Here is a 21,563-nt window from a genome sequence, read left to right as displayed (position 1 = left end):
TATGGCGAAGGCATGATGCGCCCTTAGTAACAGTTGTAAATTCTGAAGTGGGAAGCAACCGTAGTGACGGAGTAGGCAACAGCATCTAAGAGTATGACAGAGCCTATGGCGTCATGAGCACGTGAACAGTACGTGTAATTCCTCTCACTGCCAGAAGAGGGACACAGACATTTGGTTGTTTCAGCCAAACTTTTTGATGTGATGCTGTGTGTGATGGAGGAAGTACTCATAGATTTTTCATACAAAACTTATTGGTTCATAAAATTGTTTTTTGATTATGCTGCTTATATTGCACACACACACACACACACACATATATACATTACTTTGCACTGGAACTTGTAGCTAAAGCTATCATAGAAATGTAGTGAAGTCGAAGTATAAATTAGTGCTTCAAAATTGTATTTAAGTGATGATAGTTGGGTGCTTTTCACCTCTGATTATGGCAGCTGCCTGTGAGACGGTACCTTCTGAAATGTTGTTCTGATCTGTCCTGCCTTACATCATAGTGTCTTATTACCTTTGCTTACATCACTATTTGTCACATTATGCTGTGATGAATTCCTAAAATATGAAGCTGTATAAAATAGCATTGTGTTTTATTACATTATATTACAGTATTTATAGGGGATTGTTTTTTCTGTTTGGCACACCACTAATCCTAACCAGTTTCTTATTTTGTTTCTTCAGCTGAAGTACAATGTCTGACCCAGTTCCTCATCCTGATAACAATGTGAATATGCTGGTGCAGGTTGAGAAAAAGCTGTTGCGGTTTGTTTTAGCTCTGCTATTTCCGGGCATCCATTTGGTTGCTCTCCCAGCACCTTATTTAGTGCATTATCTCATTGAAAATGACTGCGCTCTGTTTAGCTCCACGTATTTATATTGCATCATATTTGCAAAGTGCTCTTTTTCACAGTTTTTTTTTTTTTCTTTTTTTGCAAAAGCAAGTCTGTCCCCATATCGACAGCACGCCGGGCACACGTGCAGACTTTAACCCCTAGCTGTCCAAAGTCAGAAGACCGTATGGAAATGATTATATATTTTTGACGATGTTATTTGAGTTCACCTACAGTTCACTTGTTGCCAGCTGACACAACTGTGACATTATTATTTTCACAACTATTGAACTGACACACATACACACACATACCGCCTATATGGTGCCATGATAACAAACCCAAAGCAGTGTTTTGGATCTTCTCCTGGGCGACATTTTGACAGAGTCTCTCAGAAACCAGCCAGAAGCTCAGCAAGGAAAACAGGCAGGATGATGTTCTTTGACATCAGCCAAGGTGATTAGAATAATATTGCTTGGCTCCCGTTTCAACCCAAACTGACAGGTAATTTCATGTCGGGGAACAAACAGCGTTCAGCATACTGTATATCTCTGGACACGTTTGTCCTCCCCATGCCCCTTTTGCTGCGGATGATAGCCTAACAGTCAGAGTGAATTTGGGAGCAGATGAGGGACTGCTTCCGTTTGTAATGGTGGGATTATTTTCTTGCAGCGAGGACACAATGAACACAGATGAGACGGGAATGGCAAGCAGGGGGGAGGAAAATGAAACTGAGTCGGAAGTCTATATCCCAAAAGTCATTGAAGAGGAAAGTTGCCGGGTTGAATCCCTGACCAGCTCTGGGTTGGATGCTGAGTTAAATAAATGTGTCCATATTCAATTTGTATAATCACATGTAAATATCCTTATTATAACTGCCCACACATTTCTACATATTAATGTCTAACTATACACTTATTTTCATTTGTTTCTTAAGTGAAATGTTCGAGCTGTGTGTCTGCTCGTGCTGCAGGGTGTCCCCTGAATGTTTCCAGATTTTACAAAACACATCGTACCTTCATGCAATATGATCACCCACATGTGAGATGCTTTGAGAAGAGGGTGAGACAAAAACAGAGGCAGAACCTGAGGTTGATTTTAGAAAGATGTAAGTGGAGACATAGATTGAAACTCTACCCCTTCAAACTGAGGGAGTTTCACTGCCGTGGCAGCACTGAGCAGTAGTTTCTGAGGTCATCAGGCTGGAAGAACGAGATGGCTTTGTCTGACTGTGATAGATCACTGTCTCTTCACCCCGTGAAGCAGCGAGTTTTCTCCAACAAGAAAAGCTTGAAAAGAGACTAAAACCTCAGAGTAAAGATCATTTTTCCCCCACTCTCAGACAAGACAGTAAAAGCAAATGCATGTGTGCTGTTTAGTGTGTTTATGCTTTGACAGCAAAAATGATCGGAGGCCAGCTCTGGTGATTATTGCCATTTAAATGTATAATGCATGAGGGAGGCGAGGAGTGTGAAGGAGGGAGGCGAGGAGGGAATCAAAGCAGAGATTTATTTGCGAACATAAGGAAAAATGGAAGGTGACATACAGTAATGTTTATGTCTGAAGCCACAGCTCTTCCCAGTCTAATGCTCTGTTTCCCTCTCAGTGTGTGTGTGTGTGTGTGTGTGTGTGTGTGTGTGTGTGTGTGTGTGTGCTGTATTATGGTAAATTAGTTCCTTAGTTGTTGGTTACTTCCTTCTTGCCAGTCTTTGTGCGTGTGTGTGTGTGTGTGTGTGTGTGTGTGTGTGTGTGTGCCCCCTCGTTGCCGTATTTCAGCACAGGGGCCGCTTGCCACAGATGGCTTTCACAATCACCACCATCACCACCAGTATGATTCCTCCATTTTCCTCCTGCTTGAAGGATCTGTTTTCCTCTCAGGGGAGGGGAGAAGAAACAAGAATGCGTTTACCCTCCTCTTGTCAACTGAGATGACCTCAAAAATGTGAACAAAACACTTCAAGTCTGATGTTGTTGGAGAACATTTTCTTTTTTTTTTCATTCACTTTTTGGATAAGGGTAGGAGGTGGTAATTGAAGGGGGGCCGAAAATTGCTTTTCAGTCACAGTGCGTTTCTGATGGCAATTCATTACTTGAGGCTGAAAAGAAACTCCATTCTTGCCACTGTTCTTGACAAAATGTTTTTGGCCTCTGATTTTGCTTTGTAGTTTCACTGATGCGCATTTGTGATGTTGTCAATTTTTTGAGAGACTGAGCTTATGCTGCGAGTGTGTTGTGTACCTCAGGGGGGCTTGTTGAACCGTGATGTGATACTAGAAGCATCTACTCCTGCAAACACACCTGTGAGCATGCTCACTGACTGTCCTGTGATGAACAAGAGGTTCATGACAAGTCCTCTGCTCTCTTGGTATGAAGCATTAGCCACCACGTTGGCCTGTAGGTGCTAATATCAGCTATATGTTACACACATGCAATATATATCTTCAGTGCCTGAAAATATATTGAAATATTTGTCATGCCAGTCAAAGCATCTTCTTCAAAGTTTGACTGAACTTAAGTCTAATATATTGAATGTTGTGTCAATAAGTCCATCAACTTTCAAAGGCAACAGGATGAGGTCATTGGTTGGGATGGCGGGCTGCCTGCGCTGAGCCAAAGAGATACACATAGAGTATATTGAGTTGGCTGCTCTCCCTCCTATCATTCAAATTGCAAACAAGATGATGAAGCACATCCCATTTGAGCATGCGACTGCTATGTCAATAATTAATAATGATGAGAGGGAACTGATGGGCACTTTGCTGGAAGTGGGATGATGCAGTTTCTGGTATGTTAAGTATGTTAACCTTGCTGTATTCTTTTATTAATTTGACTTTCAGAACGTCGGCTCACTGTTCACCCCCTTAATCCGTCTTTCTGTTTTCCCACCATTTTCCAGCGGAGTGCGGGGGCACCAGCAAGGATGAGCCTTCTGGTCGCATCCTGTCTCCGGGCTACCCGGCGCCATATGAGCACAACCTGCACTGCATGTGGACCATTGAGGCCGCCCCAGGAAGCACCATCAGGTCTGAACAGCGCTCTTTGTTTCCTAGCTTTCTGATTGCATTGTTCTTTTCCAGGCTTTCTTTCAATCTTACCGCCTTTCAATATACTTCCAATTTGGCCACCCTTTTTGCAGTGGTATTCATCACTTTCACAGGCTGCTGTGTAATCAATCTTCAGCGTGCTGCTATTGGCCAATAGTTGAGTTACTACTTTGCGAGGGGATATACCACTTCTGAGCCTCCAGGTTTTAGACTACACCAAAGAAAGTTAATTTTGGCTGTGATATATATATATATATTTATATATGTGCACCTTTTGTTCTTTACTTTCATGCACAAAAGATCCCAGACTTTGTCGAATGTGTTCTTGGGCTGCCCCAGGGCATTGATCCTTAGGGGGTCATGCTGTGACCAGGAGAGGCACCTGAGACCAGGTTGACACAGTCAGTTTAACACCCATACTGTGATCCAGCAAACAAATGATAACACTTTCTCTCTGATTTAAGTAATGAAACACTGGGAATAATGAGGTGCATGCTTCAGCTTCCACCACCTACAGCAATCTCTGTATGCATTCATGCATGCATACTTTTTTATTCATTCATATATAAATGATAATAATACATTCATTCATGTATGCAAATGTTTGCAGAGATCAGAGACATATGGCCATAACACCCACCTTATTTTGACAGTGTCACTATATTTTGCAACTATTATTTGTCACAATTGTCAAAGAAATAACTCGCTATTCTTCATCTCACGTCTTCTCACTTCGACCCACCCCAGCAACCCAAACCCGGGCCGTTACACTTACCCTTGCCTTAAAAAACCAAACAAACAAAAACAAGTACAGTATCACAAGTGCATATTATACTGTTTAATATGCAGGCGTTGTCCTTGTGGATTTTGAAGCCTTAACCCTGGTGGTGTTAGTGTTATTCTCATTAAGCTACTTAGGACTGCAAGCATGTTAAGGCCAGTGTTGGTCATCTCTGAGCATGCTTATGATAAGTTCCATGTTTTAGCAGTATTAAGCCACAAGTGTGGAGCAAACGAAGTGCGTTGAATTGAGAATATTGAGAATATTAGCTGTCTCTATGCACTGTCTTGAACGTAAACTAATGTAATAATCTTGTAAGCCTAGACACATGAAGGAACAGTGCTCTTCAAGGAGAACCCTGTTAAATGCACAAGCACATGTGTGGGGAAGAAGCATGTGAAGGTGGCAGAGAACACAATAGATGGTTTAAGCAGGAGGGCTATAATCTCTCTCTCCTCTTAAATTGGATTAGCTTTTCCTAGAAGATCACATGCTTATCAGAGAGGAACATTTCTGTATATGTATGTGCTCTATTATGGTATGCTGTACTCCTTTGTTGAGTTGTTCTGCACTTTAGCGCATTGGATTTTAAATGAATGGACTATTAGGTAAAGATGCTGACTCTCAGCTTTGATTTCAGGGTGTTTGCATCCACATCATATGAATTGAGTAGAAATGGTAGCACTTATAATATACATTCTATAAACATAGTTCACCAATTCTGGGGGGCAGGAAATACTTTGACAATTCAATATAAACGTCCCATCACCCCAGTAATGCTTTGTCAGGCTTTGAACACAGCCGGTATTTGCTTGTTCCAGGCACTTTTTAGCTTCAGTGTATTCATTGCTTCGTTTCAAATCCAATGAATGCGCTCGAGTAAATCCAGAACAAAGAAAAACATGTCCTAATAATGTCAGACTGCACTGTATAGTTTTTTGTTTTTTTTGTTGTACTGCACCTTATCATTTTACATATCACACAATTCTGCACAGCTGTCCGCATGGATCTATTTGTGTGAGCACCCTGTCCCATATCTTGCACATGTGACATGCCTAGGCCCCTCATGATTGCTAGTTTAGGTTCATTAGTGCCTTCACTACCTCTGACATCCCTCTGCAAGGTATGCTCCATATCCATGCCTTTGATCCTACGCATGCAATTCATTATTGAGGAGAATTTGCAATGCATGTGCCCAGGGATTCCTTGTGTATCAAATGATGTAGCCGAAGGTAGCAAGCTAATCAAACTGTACTGAGGATTTGAGAGAGCAGGAGCTTTGCAGAGTGACATCTCAAAAGCCTACGGACTGGTTTGCCGACTGATATTGATGGAAAGACAATATAGGTGGGGGGGCAGAGGTTGGAATACAGACATGAAGAGATAATAACAATGTTAAAGGAATGGAGATAATAAGGGAGTCAATGAGCCATTCCACTGATGGGACATTCAGTGATTACTGCTACGGAGATCAAACAAGGGATTTAGGCCACATGGTACACCGAACAATGAAGCCATAAGTATCCACCTAAAAATTGGTATTTAGTATTTAGTAAGAAGCAGTGCCCTCTAATTGGAGAGCTCCAATAGGGCTGCAATACTTAAACTGCAGTTTTAACTGTTCTTCACAAGGCATGAAAAGGCCAGCACAGTGTGTGAAGAGGAGGCAGCCCATTGTGATTAGGCCCATAGCTGAACTCTGTCTGTAGTCCAGTGTGGCTCAACTTTTTTGCTTTTTTTTGATAAAGACGCTCATAGAGGTGAGGTTTAACTCAGCATCTATAAGTGGGGAAGCCACCTATTACTTGTTGATTTCTAAAACTTGAAACTTTTTCCTGAGAACTAAAGTACAGCATGTCTTTGAACCCGATCCCAGTCCTGTGCTGGTGTATTAGTAGTTGTTCCGCTGTCTTTGGAGCAGCACTAGGATTTGTCTTGATAAGATCAGGACCGTCTGCATTGTTCTACTTCAGGAGAGACTTGGTTCAAATATAATAAAATCGGAACTCTGATGTACTTTTTGTAAATACTAATATTTCCAGGTTGTTTGTGCGTGTGTTTGTGTGCTTCTGTATCTTTCTGAGAACCAACTTGAGGTTTGGACCATAGAAAATAGAGAAGTAAAGTTGTTTTGGCTTGTGTTTAGTTCTTTTAAGGGAGTATTTTAAGAATACAAAAAAAGAAATTCCGGTCAAATCGTTTGTGTTTATGGACCCTAGCTTTTCATTTTTTCATGTCCAAGTGACTAATGGAGCCAACAGTTTTTGAAAGTGGTCCAGCATTGAGCGAGAGCGCTGTAGCCAATGGCCACAAAACGGGCTGCAGAATAATGGCTCTGTTTTTGCGCACCGTCAGTGTACGTCCACAAGAAATATTTGTTTTTGCCACTGGCACGCTCAGATTGTCATAATACGTGTCTGACAAAATTATGTAAAGTAAAAACAACTATTGTGATCTTTTTTTTTTTTAACCAGAAACAGCTGCTTTGTTGCTCTCGCTAAAGCCGCCAGACTCCATTTACAGAAACAATGATTTTATAATCGTAAAACACACTTCATTCAAACGCGACAGAAACAAAATAAAATGGACCAAAATCATCTTGGTTCATCCGTACACTGTTCCAACAATCAACAACCAACTCTGGTTTGGCCAAAATAAACCCTTAATTCACAAAATTGGGAGAGGAGTGAGAGAGAGGGGCTGTTTTTTTCACGATCAAATATTGATTTTCCCAATCAAATGTCTGTTTGTTTGTTTGTTGTTGTTGTTTTTTAAGAATTCCATTCTACATCCATATTTAGAACACTCACTGACACCCCTAGTTAGTGATGTAAGGAAAGGTTTGAATGATGAGGAATGAATGTGGTCAATGGATGGTGCAAGCACAAGAATGTGTGTGTGTGTGTGTGTGTGTGTGTGTGTGTGAGGACATTTTGGCCAGTCCTCAAACTTCAGCGGGCTGCTGGAGGGCGAAGAGGTTGGAAGGTTAGGTTTGGGTCAGGTCAATACGTGTCGCTGTATCTGCGTGGTAACGCTGCATACGTACATGTTATTGGGTCACATGCCTTGAAGCACATGAACGGGGCCAAACTTTTTGCGACCGCAGCTTTCAGCTCGCACACGGCTTTGACCACACGTGTTGGTCACACGGTCTGATGTGCTTGGCATCTCTTTAAAGCCTTTAATATGGATGTATCTCAGCCTTGAAGGATGATCCCACAGGGACAGTCCCACAGAGGCCACGTCCACACATACTGATGAGGCCGGCTCTCAGTGTGACATTTCTTTTATACACACAATCTCAGTTAGCTGTGAGAAAGTGTCTACATCGCTCTTCTTCCTCATTCCCCCTCTCTGTCTCACACACACACACACACACATCCATGTATACCCCCACGTACTTATTTATTTATCATCTTCATGCACACATACACGTACTCTGAAGACTCCCCACAGGACTTGTGATTGCAGCTAGACTGTTTTGTATTCATACGAGAAAGTCTCCGCTCTCTCTGTTTCTCTCTCTATTTCTCTCATATGAATACAAAATAATTAAGGCGGAATCAAAAGAAGAAGACCGGAGACTTCTTTCCCATCCCTCTCGTCTCCCATCTCATCTTCTTGCGGCGATTCCTCTGACGCTTGCTTGAGCTATTTTATCTCGTTAAGAGGGGGACAAGTGTAAAGGAGAGCCCTCAGCTGTAAACTTCAAAACACGGCTTCCTATGATTCCACAAAATGTTAACCATACACAGGGACCCAGATTTCCTCTTCTTCAGTGAGACAAACATTAACTCCTAACTTAAACTGACTTTCCCCACCGGTGGCTGACACTTGTCCTCGTAGTTTCCTCCACACTGAACAGCACTGGATGACTAATTGTGAAGTGTTTTGTTTGTGAGCCTATGCACACTCCACTCTCTTCAACACCTCTCAGGGGTAGGTGTACCGGCAGGGTTGGGCAATATGGCGGTGTGTGCAGTGAGACGGTAGAAATATCCCTCAGTGTCTCTGCTATATATTCGGCGCAGGCTATGCGGCAAATCAGGGCTGGATTCTCTCATGATCTCACAAGCTGATTTGCGCGGCAGGACTGCTTACCGCATTCTCACCTGATGCGAGAGCCGCGGTTGGTGGCGGTATGGGCACCTCTGAGCTGGTTTGTCAACCACTGCGGGAGGACTGACAAGAAAACACAGAGGAGGAGAAGAGAACTGAGCCAACCCAAGATGAAGGAAAAGAGCCTTTGAGGGCTGCGACATGTGCGCTGAGTGGCCATAGTTTAGAAATCTGACACTGTGTGGTTGTTTTAAACCATTTCTTAATTGGATTTACAGAACAGTTACTGTATTGTGATATATATCGTTACTGTGATATAAGATTATGTGTACTGTGATGAAAGATTTTGGCCAGATTGCCCACCTGCCCATCACAGAGCACGCTGTAGAGGAAGAAATAGTTCAACACTATGCCCTACATGTTAAACAAGTATGTAAGACTTCAACGGAGAGACTTTTACATGCTGGTATCGACATCTTTCCATCCTTCCTTCCTGCATCACTCTTATCCTCTCACCATCTTTTCTTTTTCACAATCTCCCTATCCCGCACCCCCCGCCTTCACTCCCAGAAAGTGACAAGGAGAGATAGGCTATTAAGATCTTGTATAAAAGGAGCCAATTATCCTAACATGCAGCCCACGTCCATCCTATCCATCTGACCGCTCAGCACAAATCCCTCCATCCTTCAGAGCTTCCCCTGCTCTCCATCAACCTCTTATCCTCCCGCCATCATCCTCCTCTTCCAGCAACCCCGCAATGATTAACGTCGGGCTTGTTTTTGTTCCCTCCCTCACCTTCTGCTTTCCCTCAATGCACCTCTTTCTTTCCACCCACCTTTCCATCTCCCTTCTAACACATAAATCCTGAAATGGGACGCGCCGCCATTCGGCGTCTGACAGTCCTGAAGGTTGCATTAGAACGTGGGAACGGCAGCACACGAGCGGCGGATCCGCCGCGTGACTGGTGCCCGATTCTGACATTGCTCATGCAAATCCCCCGGAACCATCTTCTTCACGCTCGCTCACATCTCCAGCGCTGTCTCGACACACACAAACATGCTGTGCATGTGCACGTTGTTTGCAGGAAGGCGCACCCTCACATTTGCAGACTGACACACACGAGGTTTGGCCGACGGCAGACAAATTCTGTTTTTGTTTATTCTCTAAATATGTTACTAGTTAACACCATTCAACAGATGAGATATTTGGCAATTTGCAGATTTCATTTAACACCAGAGCAGATACAAACTGTAAATGTGGCATCTGCGAAATGTTTGGCAGCTGGGGAACCGCTGTTTTCTGAAACTGCCCTGGTCAACTGCTCCTTGGCAGTAGCTGCTAAAGAAGGGTCACTTTCACACCCACATATTTGGACTGAACCACAGAGTGGTTCGACAGCCATCTCTCAGCGCTGCTGCCACTCTAAACAAAAGAAACGGGTGTCTTTTCTAACTCTTAATAGACCATCAGCTCTCGGGTTTGATTCGGCGTCTCACGAGAGAAAACACAGGTGTATGCCTTGTAATTTGTCATTTTAATTGGTTGTCTGTGGAGCCAAGAGTACTGAGGAGAAGTGAACAGGTTCAGCTTGCTCTCACTTCTATCTCCTCCAACTGCTCATGTGTATCAGCATTGTGTTGCTGTTTTTTTATTTAGGATATTTTCATTGACTGATATCTGTATATCACAGTGTATTATCGATGCTTCAGTGAATATTAGCAAGAGAACTATACGCAGAGGAACGAGTACAAAGAATAGGATTAGTATTCATTCCCGGTCTTAGGTGATGAATTTTGGAAATGTGATGTGCTGCTTTGCAGCGATAAGGAGGTTAATGTGTGTACTGTATGTATGTGTGTCTCTGTCTCCGTTTCCCAGGCGCCGATGTTTATATACGGGAGTGCAATGCAACATACCCTTCAAACACACTCAGCAGCGGGCATTTGCATGAATATGTACCGGTGTGCCTGTCTGTATCTGTTTGTTTTATGTGCACTTCCTTTCACAGGGATTGCAATAGAACTTACCAAGCAGGTTATGTACAGTATATCCACTCACACATAGTCGAGTAGCCTCTGGCTGCTGCTCACACATCAGACAGTATGGGAATCGGAGTCTGACACCAATTATGCAGAAACGGTGGGAACTTGTTGCTAAAGCCGACATATCAGTGGGTTGCTGTTTCTCCTCTGCATCATCTTTAGCCCAAGGCTCTGTGTGTGTGCTCGTGTGTAAAGGGATGAGGATGCTGAAAGCACAGAAAGTTGCGTGGTTTCCTCCAGATGAATACGACAGAGATTACCATTCAACACGTTTCAAATGATATTTTGAGAAAATGGCTACCGGACAGATTCATAATAAACTAAGTTGATGATACAATAAACAGAGTTCTACAGACTGATGTCTGTAAAAAAAGGAATTGGCCATAGGAATTTGCTTTGGGGGAAAATGATTTTCAGTGAGTTTTCATAATGAAATCATTTTCACAATAGATTTTTTATAAAAACAGCTTGAATCATTTCTCATTTTGAAGCCGCAGAACACAAATATCATGAACCACAGATTTCGTTTCGTGTTGGAATCTGTTTTAACTGAAGATCAGAGGATCAGAGTCGTGTTCCCCAGTGAGCTCATATTCACCCAGATCAATCCCAGTACCCCTGTGACACGCGCGCTGGATGTTGCACATCATCCGAGGGGAAGGAACACTGTTTTCTTTCGCTGCTGTTCATTTGGAGAAACAGTGTTGTTGTTGTGCTGAACGCTTTGTGTGTGAGACAGGTGTGTCAAGTTCAGTTCAACGCGATTTTAACCGTTTCCTTTATTTCGAGTACACCTTCATCTCAGTGCGTTCAGCTGTTTTCTCTTATTTTGAAGGCATGCAAGACAGCAGTGTGTTTAAGAAAAATTCAAAGGCACAAATTAAATCAGCTGACCTTCAGGCCCTATTTTACAAATTTTTTGATTAGGAAAATATTAGAAATTAATTCAAATAGTCTATTCGAGGATGTTGCTTGTCTTCAACTAAGTCCTTTATATCGAGCGGCCCGTGTCTGTCATTTCTTCCAAAGCATCGCTTTCTGTCCCTTTAATCTTGCCGAACCTGTCCGAAAACACGTACTTACACATGCTCACACGCAAGACTCTGAGCAATATATCATTATGACTCCACGGCATCGAGGCTGCCGCACACACGCACACACACACACACACACACACACACGCACACAAACACGCACGCAACCAACTGCAGTGCATTTCACATCCAGTGGACCACCAGCTGGCTGACAGCTGTCTGCGCCACAGTGAAGGGTAGATATTTTGACAGCATCATCTTTCTGATGTCGAGACTGAAACTATTAAATGCCATGGCAGACGTATCCGCTTGACTGACATTGTGGAACATCCGTTGAATGCTCTGGATGCAGCGTCTGTGATTCATTTTGAAATGTTTTTTGTCTCCCTCCTTTATTCTTGCCCTTAACCATGTTTTTGTCTTTCCTCTATTCTTATTGTCTCCTTTAATCACATCATTACCTTGACTGATTCTTTTAAATACTCCGTAGTTTGGTTTAATCCGTTTATTTCCTCCTCATCTGCTCTGACTCATCTTTTTTTTTTTTTTTACATTTACATTACATTAGAAAATTGTGAATTGTATTGCCAAAAGCCTACTGCTTTATTATCATGATATTTAATTTTAGTCTCCATGCAATACAAACAAAACACCTGACTTTAATAGTAACCTTTAAGAAAGATGGAGGATGCAGAATATTTCTTTACAAATCCTCCGGTCTGTGTTCCACCAACATTATGTGACAGAACAATTGGAGCATAGATTTTTCTCTTGACTAAAGCTGTTAATGGAAAAGCTGCAAGATATGGACTTCTGCCATAATTACCTTCCATTAAAAGGACCACAGGTTTGTTTGAACAAAGTGAAATGCAAATAGGAGGTGGCAATATTCAGAGCCAACTTTAATTTTTCAGGCAGAAAATAAATGGCTTTTTGTGTCTGAGGTTGATTTCTGTGAGGAGATGCATGGAGGTTAGAACCTAAATCTATCAGAGGGAGTGTCATCTGTCAACTGTCATGGCCTCTAAAGTGTCTCGTCCTTGTCTTTGACAGTCTGCATTTCCTGGTTTTCCACACGGAGGATGTGCACGACGTGCTTCGGATCTGGGACGGGCCCCAGGACGGTGGGGTGCTGCTGAGGGAGCTGAGTGGCTCAGCGCTGCCCCCGGACGCCCACAGCACCTTCAACACCGTCAGCCTGCAGTTCACCACAGACTTCTTCACCAGCAAGCAGGGCTTCGCTCTGCAGTTCTCTGGTGAGGAGGCAGGATGAGGGTCAAGGAAGTGGGTTAAATGGCTGGTTGGTAACTGGGTGTAGAGAGAGAAACCTCACTACTCACAGGTTTAACTGTGAACTATGACACTAATACCCCTTTTTTCCATCTTGTAACTGAGGATTATTTTCATGATTGAGCCTCTTCTCGCTCCTTCAGTCTCTACTGCAACCTCCTGCAATGATCCGGGCATGCCGACTAATGGGACCCGCAGCGGGGACAGCAGGGAACCTGGGGATCATGTGGCGTTCCAGTGTGATCCTGGCTACATCCTGCAGGGGGCCAACAGGATCACATGCACTGAGATCAACGGTCGCTACTTCTGGCAGCCAGACCCTCCTACATGCACAGGTACTCAATTAACACAACATGCAGTCAACTATTATGGCAAATGATGCTGCATGCACTTTGATCAGAGCCAGCCTGAATGTTCTTTCACTTTGCTTAGCTAGCCCATCCATTTTCATGTTTGTACAATATAGAAATAAAAGGTATACTTATAAAGTACATTATGCCCCACAACCTGCCTAAAGCAGTCTAGTGTATCACCTCTCTCACTGGTCTGACTTTTGTGAAACAGGTAGACAATATGAGTCCTAACCTGATTACTTAACAGACTCCTTCAGTGAATCCTAAGCAGTAAACCCTTTGGCCGTGTTCCCTAAATGTCTGCTGAAGTCACTGCTGCAGACAGAGCGATCTGATTATCCTGTTTCTCAATAACAGCTCAGACCTCTCAGACTTCTATTCTCCTACTTTTTTTTTTTTTATGTCTGATCACACAAAATCTGATCTACAAAACAATGCGAACTGACAACACACATTAAGACCTTATAAGTAGCTGCCTTGTTTAATTAGTGCTGCGCTTAATTAGTTTGATCGTTTTTCGGTAAGTCTTGCGCAGGACACTCTTTGGGCTATACGCCGCAATTTAATCCCTCTGGGTGTTTTCACACTGCCAATGTAGTCCACTAAAACACTGCTTGTTTTTGCCACTGACAGGATCAGATTGTTATAACAAGGGTCTGATGTCATTGTGGAAACGATCACTGCGGCGATGCATTTTTTTTAAAGAGTAAGATCTGTTTTGTGTAACCATAAACAGCTGTTTTATTGCTCTCACCAAAGCCACCAGACTCCATTCACAACAGTAGTTTTAGCATCATAAAACATGCTTCATTCAAATGTGACCTTCCTGGTTCATCTTTTGACTGTTGCGACAGTCACCACAAATTCTGGATCGATTTAAATAAACTCTTAATTCACCAAATTGGGAGAGGAGGGGGAGAGAGAGAGCGGGCATCAGAGAAACAGCAGGGGAAACAGCGTGTGGAGCCATTTACATTTAAACATCTACATAGATTTAATGTCAGACTTCAACTGATTTTCCCCCAAAAAAACAAAAAAAACCTAATTGCTGGACAATACAAACTGGTTTTGTGACTCTTGTCTGTCATGCAGTGCTTTCAATGCACCCGCTGTGGCAGTGCAGCTTTTTTTTTCCACGTTCAAATATAATTTCACATAATGTATGGATTTTTTTAAAAAATTGGAATTTAAAATGCTCGTTGACAGCACTAGTTCCCTGACTTTTAAAGATGAGAACGTGGTAAGCAGTGTCGATGGGTGTTAGCTACAGCTCAATTAAGCATCTGATGCTAACACTTCCTGCAGGGAAGCCGTATACCACATACAGCAGGAGACTGTAGATTACAGTTAAAACAATGTATTTACTACTGCTGTGAAGTTGGTGTACCTTTGGAAACTTTCTCTGAGTATGTTGCCTACATGCTTTTGTGTCATTTTCATCACTATTGTCTCTTTTTTTATTTATTATAAGGGGGGCTGTGCAATTTGACCAAAATTATCTAATTAATAATCTGCAAAGTACGTTTTTTTGGTCTGTATCAGGCTTGTCATACCTAAACCCCGTCCATGCAACAGAAGTAGCCCCTCTTTTCCTCTCTTAGTTTATTTGCGTTCATGTAAATTGTAATTTAGATGATATTCCATTTCAAGATGAAAATTGGTCTTCTTGTGTTGTTTACTGTTGCATTTTCTGATCAATTTCTTCCTCTTGAAAGCTCCGTGTGGCGGGAACCTGACAGGTCCTAATGGGCTGATTCTGTCTCCGGACTATCCCGAACCCTACCCCCATGGAAGGGAGTGTGACTGGACTGTCACTGTCACACAGGACTATGTCATCGCTCTGAGCTTCAACCAGTAAGCCTCAGTATTTAATCCAATTACCTCATATATTAAGATTATGAAATTATACCAGTGAACTGTTTTGTTGCCTTATTTTAGCTCATGTGAGCTGCAAACGTTTAAGTACATTTCTTTTACACTTGTGTACCCAGGTTCAGCTTGGAGCCCAGCTATGATTTCTTACATATCTACGACGGGCCGGACTCCCTCAGCCCCTTGCTGGGTAGTTTCTATGGCACAGATGTTCCAGAACGCATCGAGAGCAGCTCCAACACGCTCTTCTTGGCTTTCCGCAGTGATGCCTCCCTCAGCAGCAATGGATTCGTGCTGCAGTATACAGGTGGGCACCTTTTTACTTGAGGAATGACTTGAAACAATACAGTGTTCGGCTAATTGGACAAAACTACCAAGCTAGTGTAAACTTGGATCTTGTTTGTCTGTGTCTGCGCGTGCACAAGCTTTTCACCTTCAGTGTCTTAAGATTCTCAACAAAACAGTGAATTTTAAATAGTGTGTGAGGCTTTATCCTCCAAACAATTCATGTTTTAAAATTCTTCCTCTGGCAGAAGGAGAATGGATTTACCCTCTGCTGCTTATCGACCTTGCAGATTGTTTCTTTTTAACTTTCTCCTGTGTCGAGTCCAAAGCAAGTAAGATTAGTTGTGTGAAAATTGCTTCAGAGAAAGGATGGGGTGTCTGTGCTGCAGCGTGCTGATCACCATCCTCCCATTTGGGCCACGGTCTGCTTGGGAGTCATTATTGATCTGTACCTCCTCCAGCAGCCGACTAACACAAAGAATTATGAAAATGAAAAGCCGACAGCGTGTGTGCTTAAGCTCTTTTTGATCAGTGCTTTGCAGCTGCACAAAAGGCTTCTCATAAATTAGAGCAAACAACGTTTTGTTGTCCCGTGTCTGAGCTTAGCTGACCGCAGCATGTTGTTGGAGGGCCCACACGAGGTACTCTGCGCTGCACACATGGTGCAGTATGATCACAGTCATCCATGAAAGAGGGCCGGTTGGTTTAATGATAATGCAGCACGCCTGCATTTTCTGCATTTGTGTTTCAGCCTCACAGGTGCAGCACCTCAGTGCCTGTACGTTAAAGCCTCTTTCCTAACAAATATACAGACGCTGAACAAGCTCTAAATTGGACAGCGCATCTTCGTTAAGGGCTTTGCATGAGAGAACAGTGTTAAATCTTCCTAAATCTCCCAGCCTCAATTAGAGCTGTTTAAGGTATCAGACGTTTAACCAATTCCAGATCGACCCTGAGTTCTCTGTCTCTTGGCTGGCGTTCAGATAGGATTTGATCTATATAAGCAATTCAGCTGATTTCAGAACACTGGCTGTTAATGCGAGGCTGTGCTGTGATTCATTTGCAAATTGTACATAAATGGAGTGAAGCACAGTGTTTTGGTGAGACAGTGTTACAGAGCCTACCCCTTAACTCACTCCCAGCTATATTTACTGCAGTGTGTGATACAGTGTGTGATATTGTATGGCCAATCTGGTAGAGCAGATGGACCCAGTGTGTGGCTCAGAAAAACTCCCTCTCCCCACTTCCAATTCTCCACACTAATGAACCATAACCAAATAATACATAAATTACCTCCTCAGTTTCAGACAAACAACATGGCACAAAAGCGTGTTTGGCTGCAGGTTTTGGGTCTATTTGGTGAGGAAGCAGCAAGTTGACGAGTTGGCCCAGCTAGTATTTGGTCAGCCCGCCTCTGAAAATTGCATTACAAAATCTGCCTGAGGTGCTGTCAGCCTCTTTACCGAGCAATCGTTCTGTCTCTCTGTTCCCGTGTCTCTGGCCATGTCTGATTAGGCTCTCCAGGGAAATATGTGAGCAAAAACTTTCCATGCTTGAGCCACATTTGAATAACGCACATAGACACAGACGTGGGAGAAAGGGAAAAAAGAAAAAGAACACATACAAGCATCCCCATAATCACATCTGTCTAATCCAGTACCTTCACCAACTCTTAGGCTCATTTTCACTTCACATCACATTTAAGCTCCTCTGAGTATTTTCCAAAACAGATGATGCCACTCGTCCACTTTCTCTTGCACCTACAAATGTCCCAGGGCAGGCCTTGTTAAATTGCCCGTCCTCATTGCGCTGACCGACCTCCTCACCGCAAGCTTGTGTCCGGGGCCGCTCCACACCAAACGCCCGCCACATCCATCACACGAAGGAGGCGGCAAGGGAAGCTTCAGGTCGAAACCCATGAAAGGGCTCAACCTGTCTAGAACAGGTGCCCAGGGTGACAGACAGACAGACCACATGCCTGGCCCCGGCACTCTGTGCAGCCATGAAGGGCAGCCTCCTGTCCGGTCAGCAGGTCCCCTGGTTTCAACTTAGAAACTAGGCATTTATCCAAGGTGCTACATGTACATTTTATCACCAGTAAATCATTAGAACTTCAGTTAGATTGTGTTACAGTTACAGTGTGGTCCTGTGTATGCTTGTTTTATAGCACAAAGGGAATTTGCTAGATGGCACAAAACAGGAGGAGGTTGTTGTTCTTGGTGCAAATTGAGCCCTTCTCTAAGTGGCAGATGGTGGAACAAGAAAAAACACCTCATGTAAAAATCACTTCCAGCTTGTTGGTCCTCTTCATTAAAGTCAAAAGACCCCACAGACGAGCGCTTCCAGGGAAGTTAACATTATCAAGTCTGAGACAAGTAACAATATGCTTTTTGTAAAATACCGCTGGCACGAGAAAAAAAAATAAAGAGTAGTCTAGCTCTTTCCAAATAGAGTCTTTTAAAGTATAAACATTGTCAAAGGTTTCCTATTTAATGTTTGCGTTCAACTACTTGATGTTGAGACAGCTGAGGCTCATGCACACATTTTTGTCAGGCACTGAATTGTTAAAGTTGCACTCTGAAGTTGAAGTTTTCCAGATAAAAAGAAAAAAAAAACGTTTGACTCACCTTCCCTTTTGTATGTGCGCGATAAGTCATCGAATATTGAAGTTTGCTGTGCAAGTGAACTGTATTTAAGATTGAACGAAATTGCTTTGGGCGTTTTTCCTATGTTTATTTTAGCTGTAAGGGCGTGAAGTGTGCCAGATTGACAGGCCTCCTCTCACATGCACATTTTCCTCCTAAGAGCAATGTGATGGTAGATTGAGCGAGACATCTTTCTTACGACCTCAGGAGTGGTGATTGATATGTGGTTAGATCCAGCCTGTGCGAGTGTGTTGAGGTTGAGTGTGTGTGTGTGTGTGCTCGCGAGAGAAAGCTTGCGTATGTGCATTGTCTTCTCTAGTTGACTGCACAGCGAAGCGTTGTGTGAGAGGCGGTTGTGTGCAGTCAGCAGACCTTGGGCCAGAGCAGTGCCACTCTCAATCAGCTGCCTGTCTGTCTCCGCAGCCATACATACCTCCAGCAGCCACAGATGAAGGGGCACCGTCAAGGGCTGGAGAGAAAAGTGGCAGACAGTGAGATATATTTACTGAAAGAGGAAAGCACAGAGTAGCGGGGGGGAAAAGAGAACGAGTAAAGGAAGTGAGAAATCCGAGAATATCAGGAACCTTAGGCAGGAAACAATTTCTATTCCAGTGTCGCTGCTGCAGCTTGATGCAAAAAAAATAAATGCTTTTATTGAATACCAACACGCGCTCCCTTCTGTCGCTGATTTTCCACCGTGTTACCTCTCTCCACAGAGAACCCCAGGGAGTCCTGCTTCGAGCCGGGCCTGGTGCGCAATGGGACACGGGTGGGCGCCGACCTCAAGCTGGGCTCCACCGTCACCTACCACTGCGACAGTGGCTACACACTAGAGGGAGACCCAACCCTCACTTGCATCATGGGGGGGGACGGCAAGCCGAGCTGGAACAAGCCCAAACCCATCTGCATTGGTAAACACTGACATCTGGAGACGGCTGTTAGGAACACAAACCACATCAGTGTTTGGAGATTTATCACATGTAAACATGCTTGTATGATTATGCGGTTGTTGCGCAGAGCTGTGTCCTACAGGTATGTGCGTGGAGCTGTGTGGGTTTAGCTAATGCTAATAGATACGAGGGTATAGCTTTAATTTAATCTGCGGTTGGAAGAGAGCTTCTTATTTTGCATATCTGCTCCTCGCATTCATGACAAAACCTGCGTCATCCCGGCTGATTAACACACACCGTGCATGTTCTCCTCAAAATGCTGGTAAAAGAGCGCCGACGCCAGGGAATCTGGCTCTCCGGTGCGAAGCCTCCAGTTGTATGTCAGGTGGAGCACGTCCTCACACGCAAGCTAAACACACGCTCACACATGCGGGATCGCAAGCATGCGCAGAGCAGGCCGAGGAGATCCGGGCCTCATCTCACCCAGCCTAACCCAGAGGGACACTTGGAAAACATTGCAATTTCACTGTGGCAAACACCAGGGACATCTTCCAACCAAAGCCCAATCAGACAAGAAAAGTAATTTAGGAGTAATGGAACAGAGGGGATGGGAAAGCAGGAGGTAGGGGAGAAATGGGATCTTACGCTATTGGCTTTAGCCCTTGCTTGTCTGTCTGCCCTGTCTCTTCATGTCTCGTCCCTGTGTCTCTCTCCAGCTCCATGTGGTGGACAGTACTCGGGTTTGGAGGGAGTGGTTTTGTCTCCTGGTTACCCTGGCAACTACAGCAGTGCGCGGACCTGTCTGTACTCTGTGGTGGTGCCCAAGGATTACGGTAAGCCAAGGAAGCCAACCGCGCTTGGTCATTTTTTCCGAGCAGTTTTTTTTTATTTGCGTGTGCGCAGGTGGGTAATCGTCTGTTTAATTAAGGTGGAATTATTCCAAACTGCACAAAACGCAAACTGTGCTCAAGTGCCTCACTAAATTCTTACATATTCTTTCACTGTGGGAACTAATGAAAGGAAGAAGAAAACCGTTGAGCTTTGTTTCACACCTGAATATTCTCAGTTGAAGATGTGAAACGAGTTTGTGGAAAACTTGCAAAGCTCCCACACACAACTTATTCTTTACGTGCTTTAATCAGAGGTTTGCTGGTGCATTTTTAAAAATATCTTTCCGCACATAGCAAAATCACACAGTGATTGATAGTTCCCATATCCATCTGTCTTATTGCCACACACATATTTTCATATCACCGTGATGGAGCTGTTTAATCACTATCTCACACATCAGGCAATACCATCGGTTTCTCTCTCAGACACACACACCCATCAAGAGATAATTGGCCTCTGGAAGATGCAGAGTTCCTGAATTTTCTCTGCGTTTTGGCATTTCCATCTTAAAGGTCAGAGCTCGCTTCCAATATGTATCTGTGATACCGTAGGAGCAGCGAATCATTCAGGACGCAAAACAATGCAGAAGTGCGCCAGAGCTCAAACGTGCAAATACAGACGCGAACATGTTTCACTCGCTTGGCCATAATGTCCCCCTGCTTCACTTTCTCTCTTTCGCTTCCTCTTCTTCTCCCTCTGGTTCTGTGATGAGTTATCAGCGCTGGGTCCCTCTAAGGGAAAGCTCAAGTCCTATCATTGTTAAATTACGCTAAACAGCAGCGGCTGGCATGTGTTTGGCCGTGGGGTACTTCACCCCAGTCTTTTCAATGTCGAGGTCATGACGCCCATTCGCAGGTCCGGCGCTGCTCCAGAATGTCTGGGCACCCGTCCTTCTTGGACCCTGTCGGCAACATATTTCACTCGGTGGAGTCAAAGCGAGGGAGGAAATTGAAATAATTAAAGTCCACATTTGCATTTTCCTGGGAAATGACAGCGAGGCCCAAGGCAACACACTTTGTCGCGCAGAGTCAAAATTGCTCTCGCCTCCATTCTTGCCGCTTCTCATTAGGCTGATGCACCAGCCCTAATGATGGGCTATTTTCCTCAATGCAGAGGACGGAGTGGGTGTCACCGCAACCACCGGCTTCTCTCATCATAGAGCGAGATGAAGAGGATGTGCGATAAAGGAAACCACTGAAGTCGAGCAGGAGAAAACAGATGCTGAGTCATATTGAAGGAGTTTAAGTCAAAAGATGAGGTCCCGCCGGCGCCCCAGATGGAGAGCACTGGTTCTCTGTCCTCTCTGCCCTCATCCTTTTCATCCTCCTCTTTAACCTGCAATATTCGTCATCGCTAAACCAGACATAGATTGGATGTGAAAGGGCTGAATGTGTTGAGGCAGTCGCAGTAGAAAGGGTGGGTTGAAAGGATGAAAGCTCGACAGTGGAGGTTTAGCTGCACATTGTGCAACAGATTGGCTGTCATTGCCAAAGCTTTTCATCTACTGACAAGCCATCAGGCCCAGACAGGGTTGCTGA

The 21,563-nt window shown here is 43.8% G+C and overlaps 1 protein-coding gene across 1 annotated transcript in view; it reads left to right on the top strand.

Moving 5' to 3' along the window:
• The window catches only part of csmd2 (CUB and Sushi multiple domains 2), a 223,431-nt gene that overhangs the window by 138,133 nt on the left and 63,735 nt on the right, over positions 1 to 21,563 (top strand). The window contains exons 26-32 of the mRNA XM_041954696.1: positions 3,736 to 3,862; positions 12,853 to 13,055; positions 13,233 to 13,424; positions 15,158 to 15,296; positions 15,434 to 15,621; positions 18,961 to 19,155; positions 19,851 to 19,967. Coding sequence (XP_041810630.1) covers positions 3,736 to 3,862; positions 12,853 to 13,055; positions 13,233 to 13,424; positions 15,158 to 15,296; positions 15,434 to 15,621; positions 18,961 to 19,155; positions 19,851 to 19,967 — 1,161 coding nt within the window. The remainder of the gene's footprint in view (positions 1 to 3,735; positions 3,863 to 12,852; positions 13,056 to 13,232; positions 13,425 to 15,157; positions 15,297 to 15,433; positions 15,622 to 18,960; positions 19,156 to 19,850; positions 19,968 to 21,563) is intronic.

The sequence above is a fragment of the Chelmon rostratus genome, chromosome 16 (assembly GCF_017976325.1).
Source record: "Chelmon rostratus isolate fCheRos1 chromosome 16, fCheRos1.pri, whole genome shotgun sequence".
Taxonomy (NCBI): Eukaryota; Metazoa; Chordata; class Actinopteri; order Chaetodontiformes; family Chaetodontidae; genus Chelmon; species Chelmon rostratus.
Note: the sequence above shows the minus strand (reverse complement) of the source record. Positions and strands in the feature narration are given on the sequence as shown.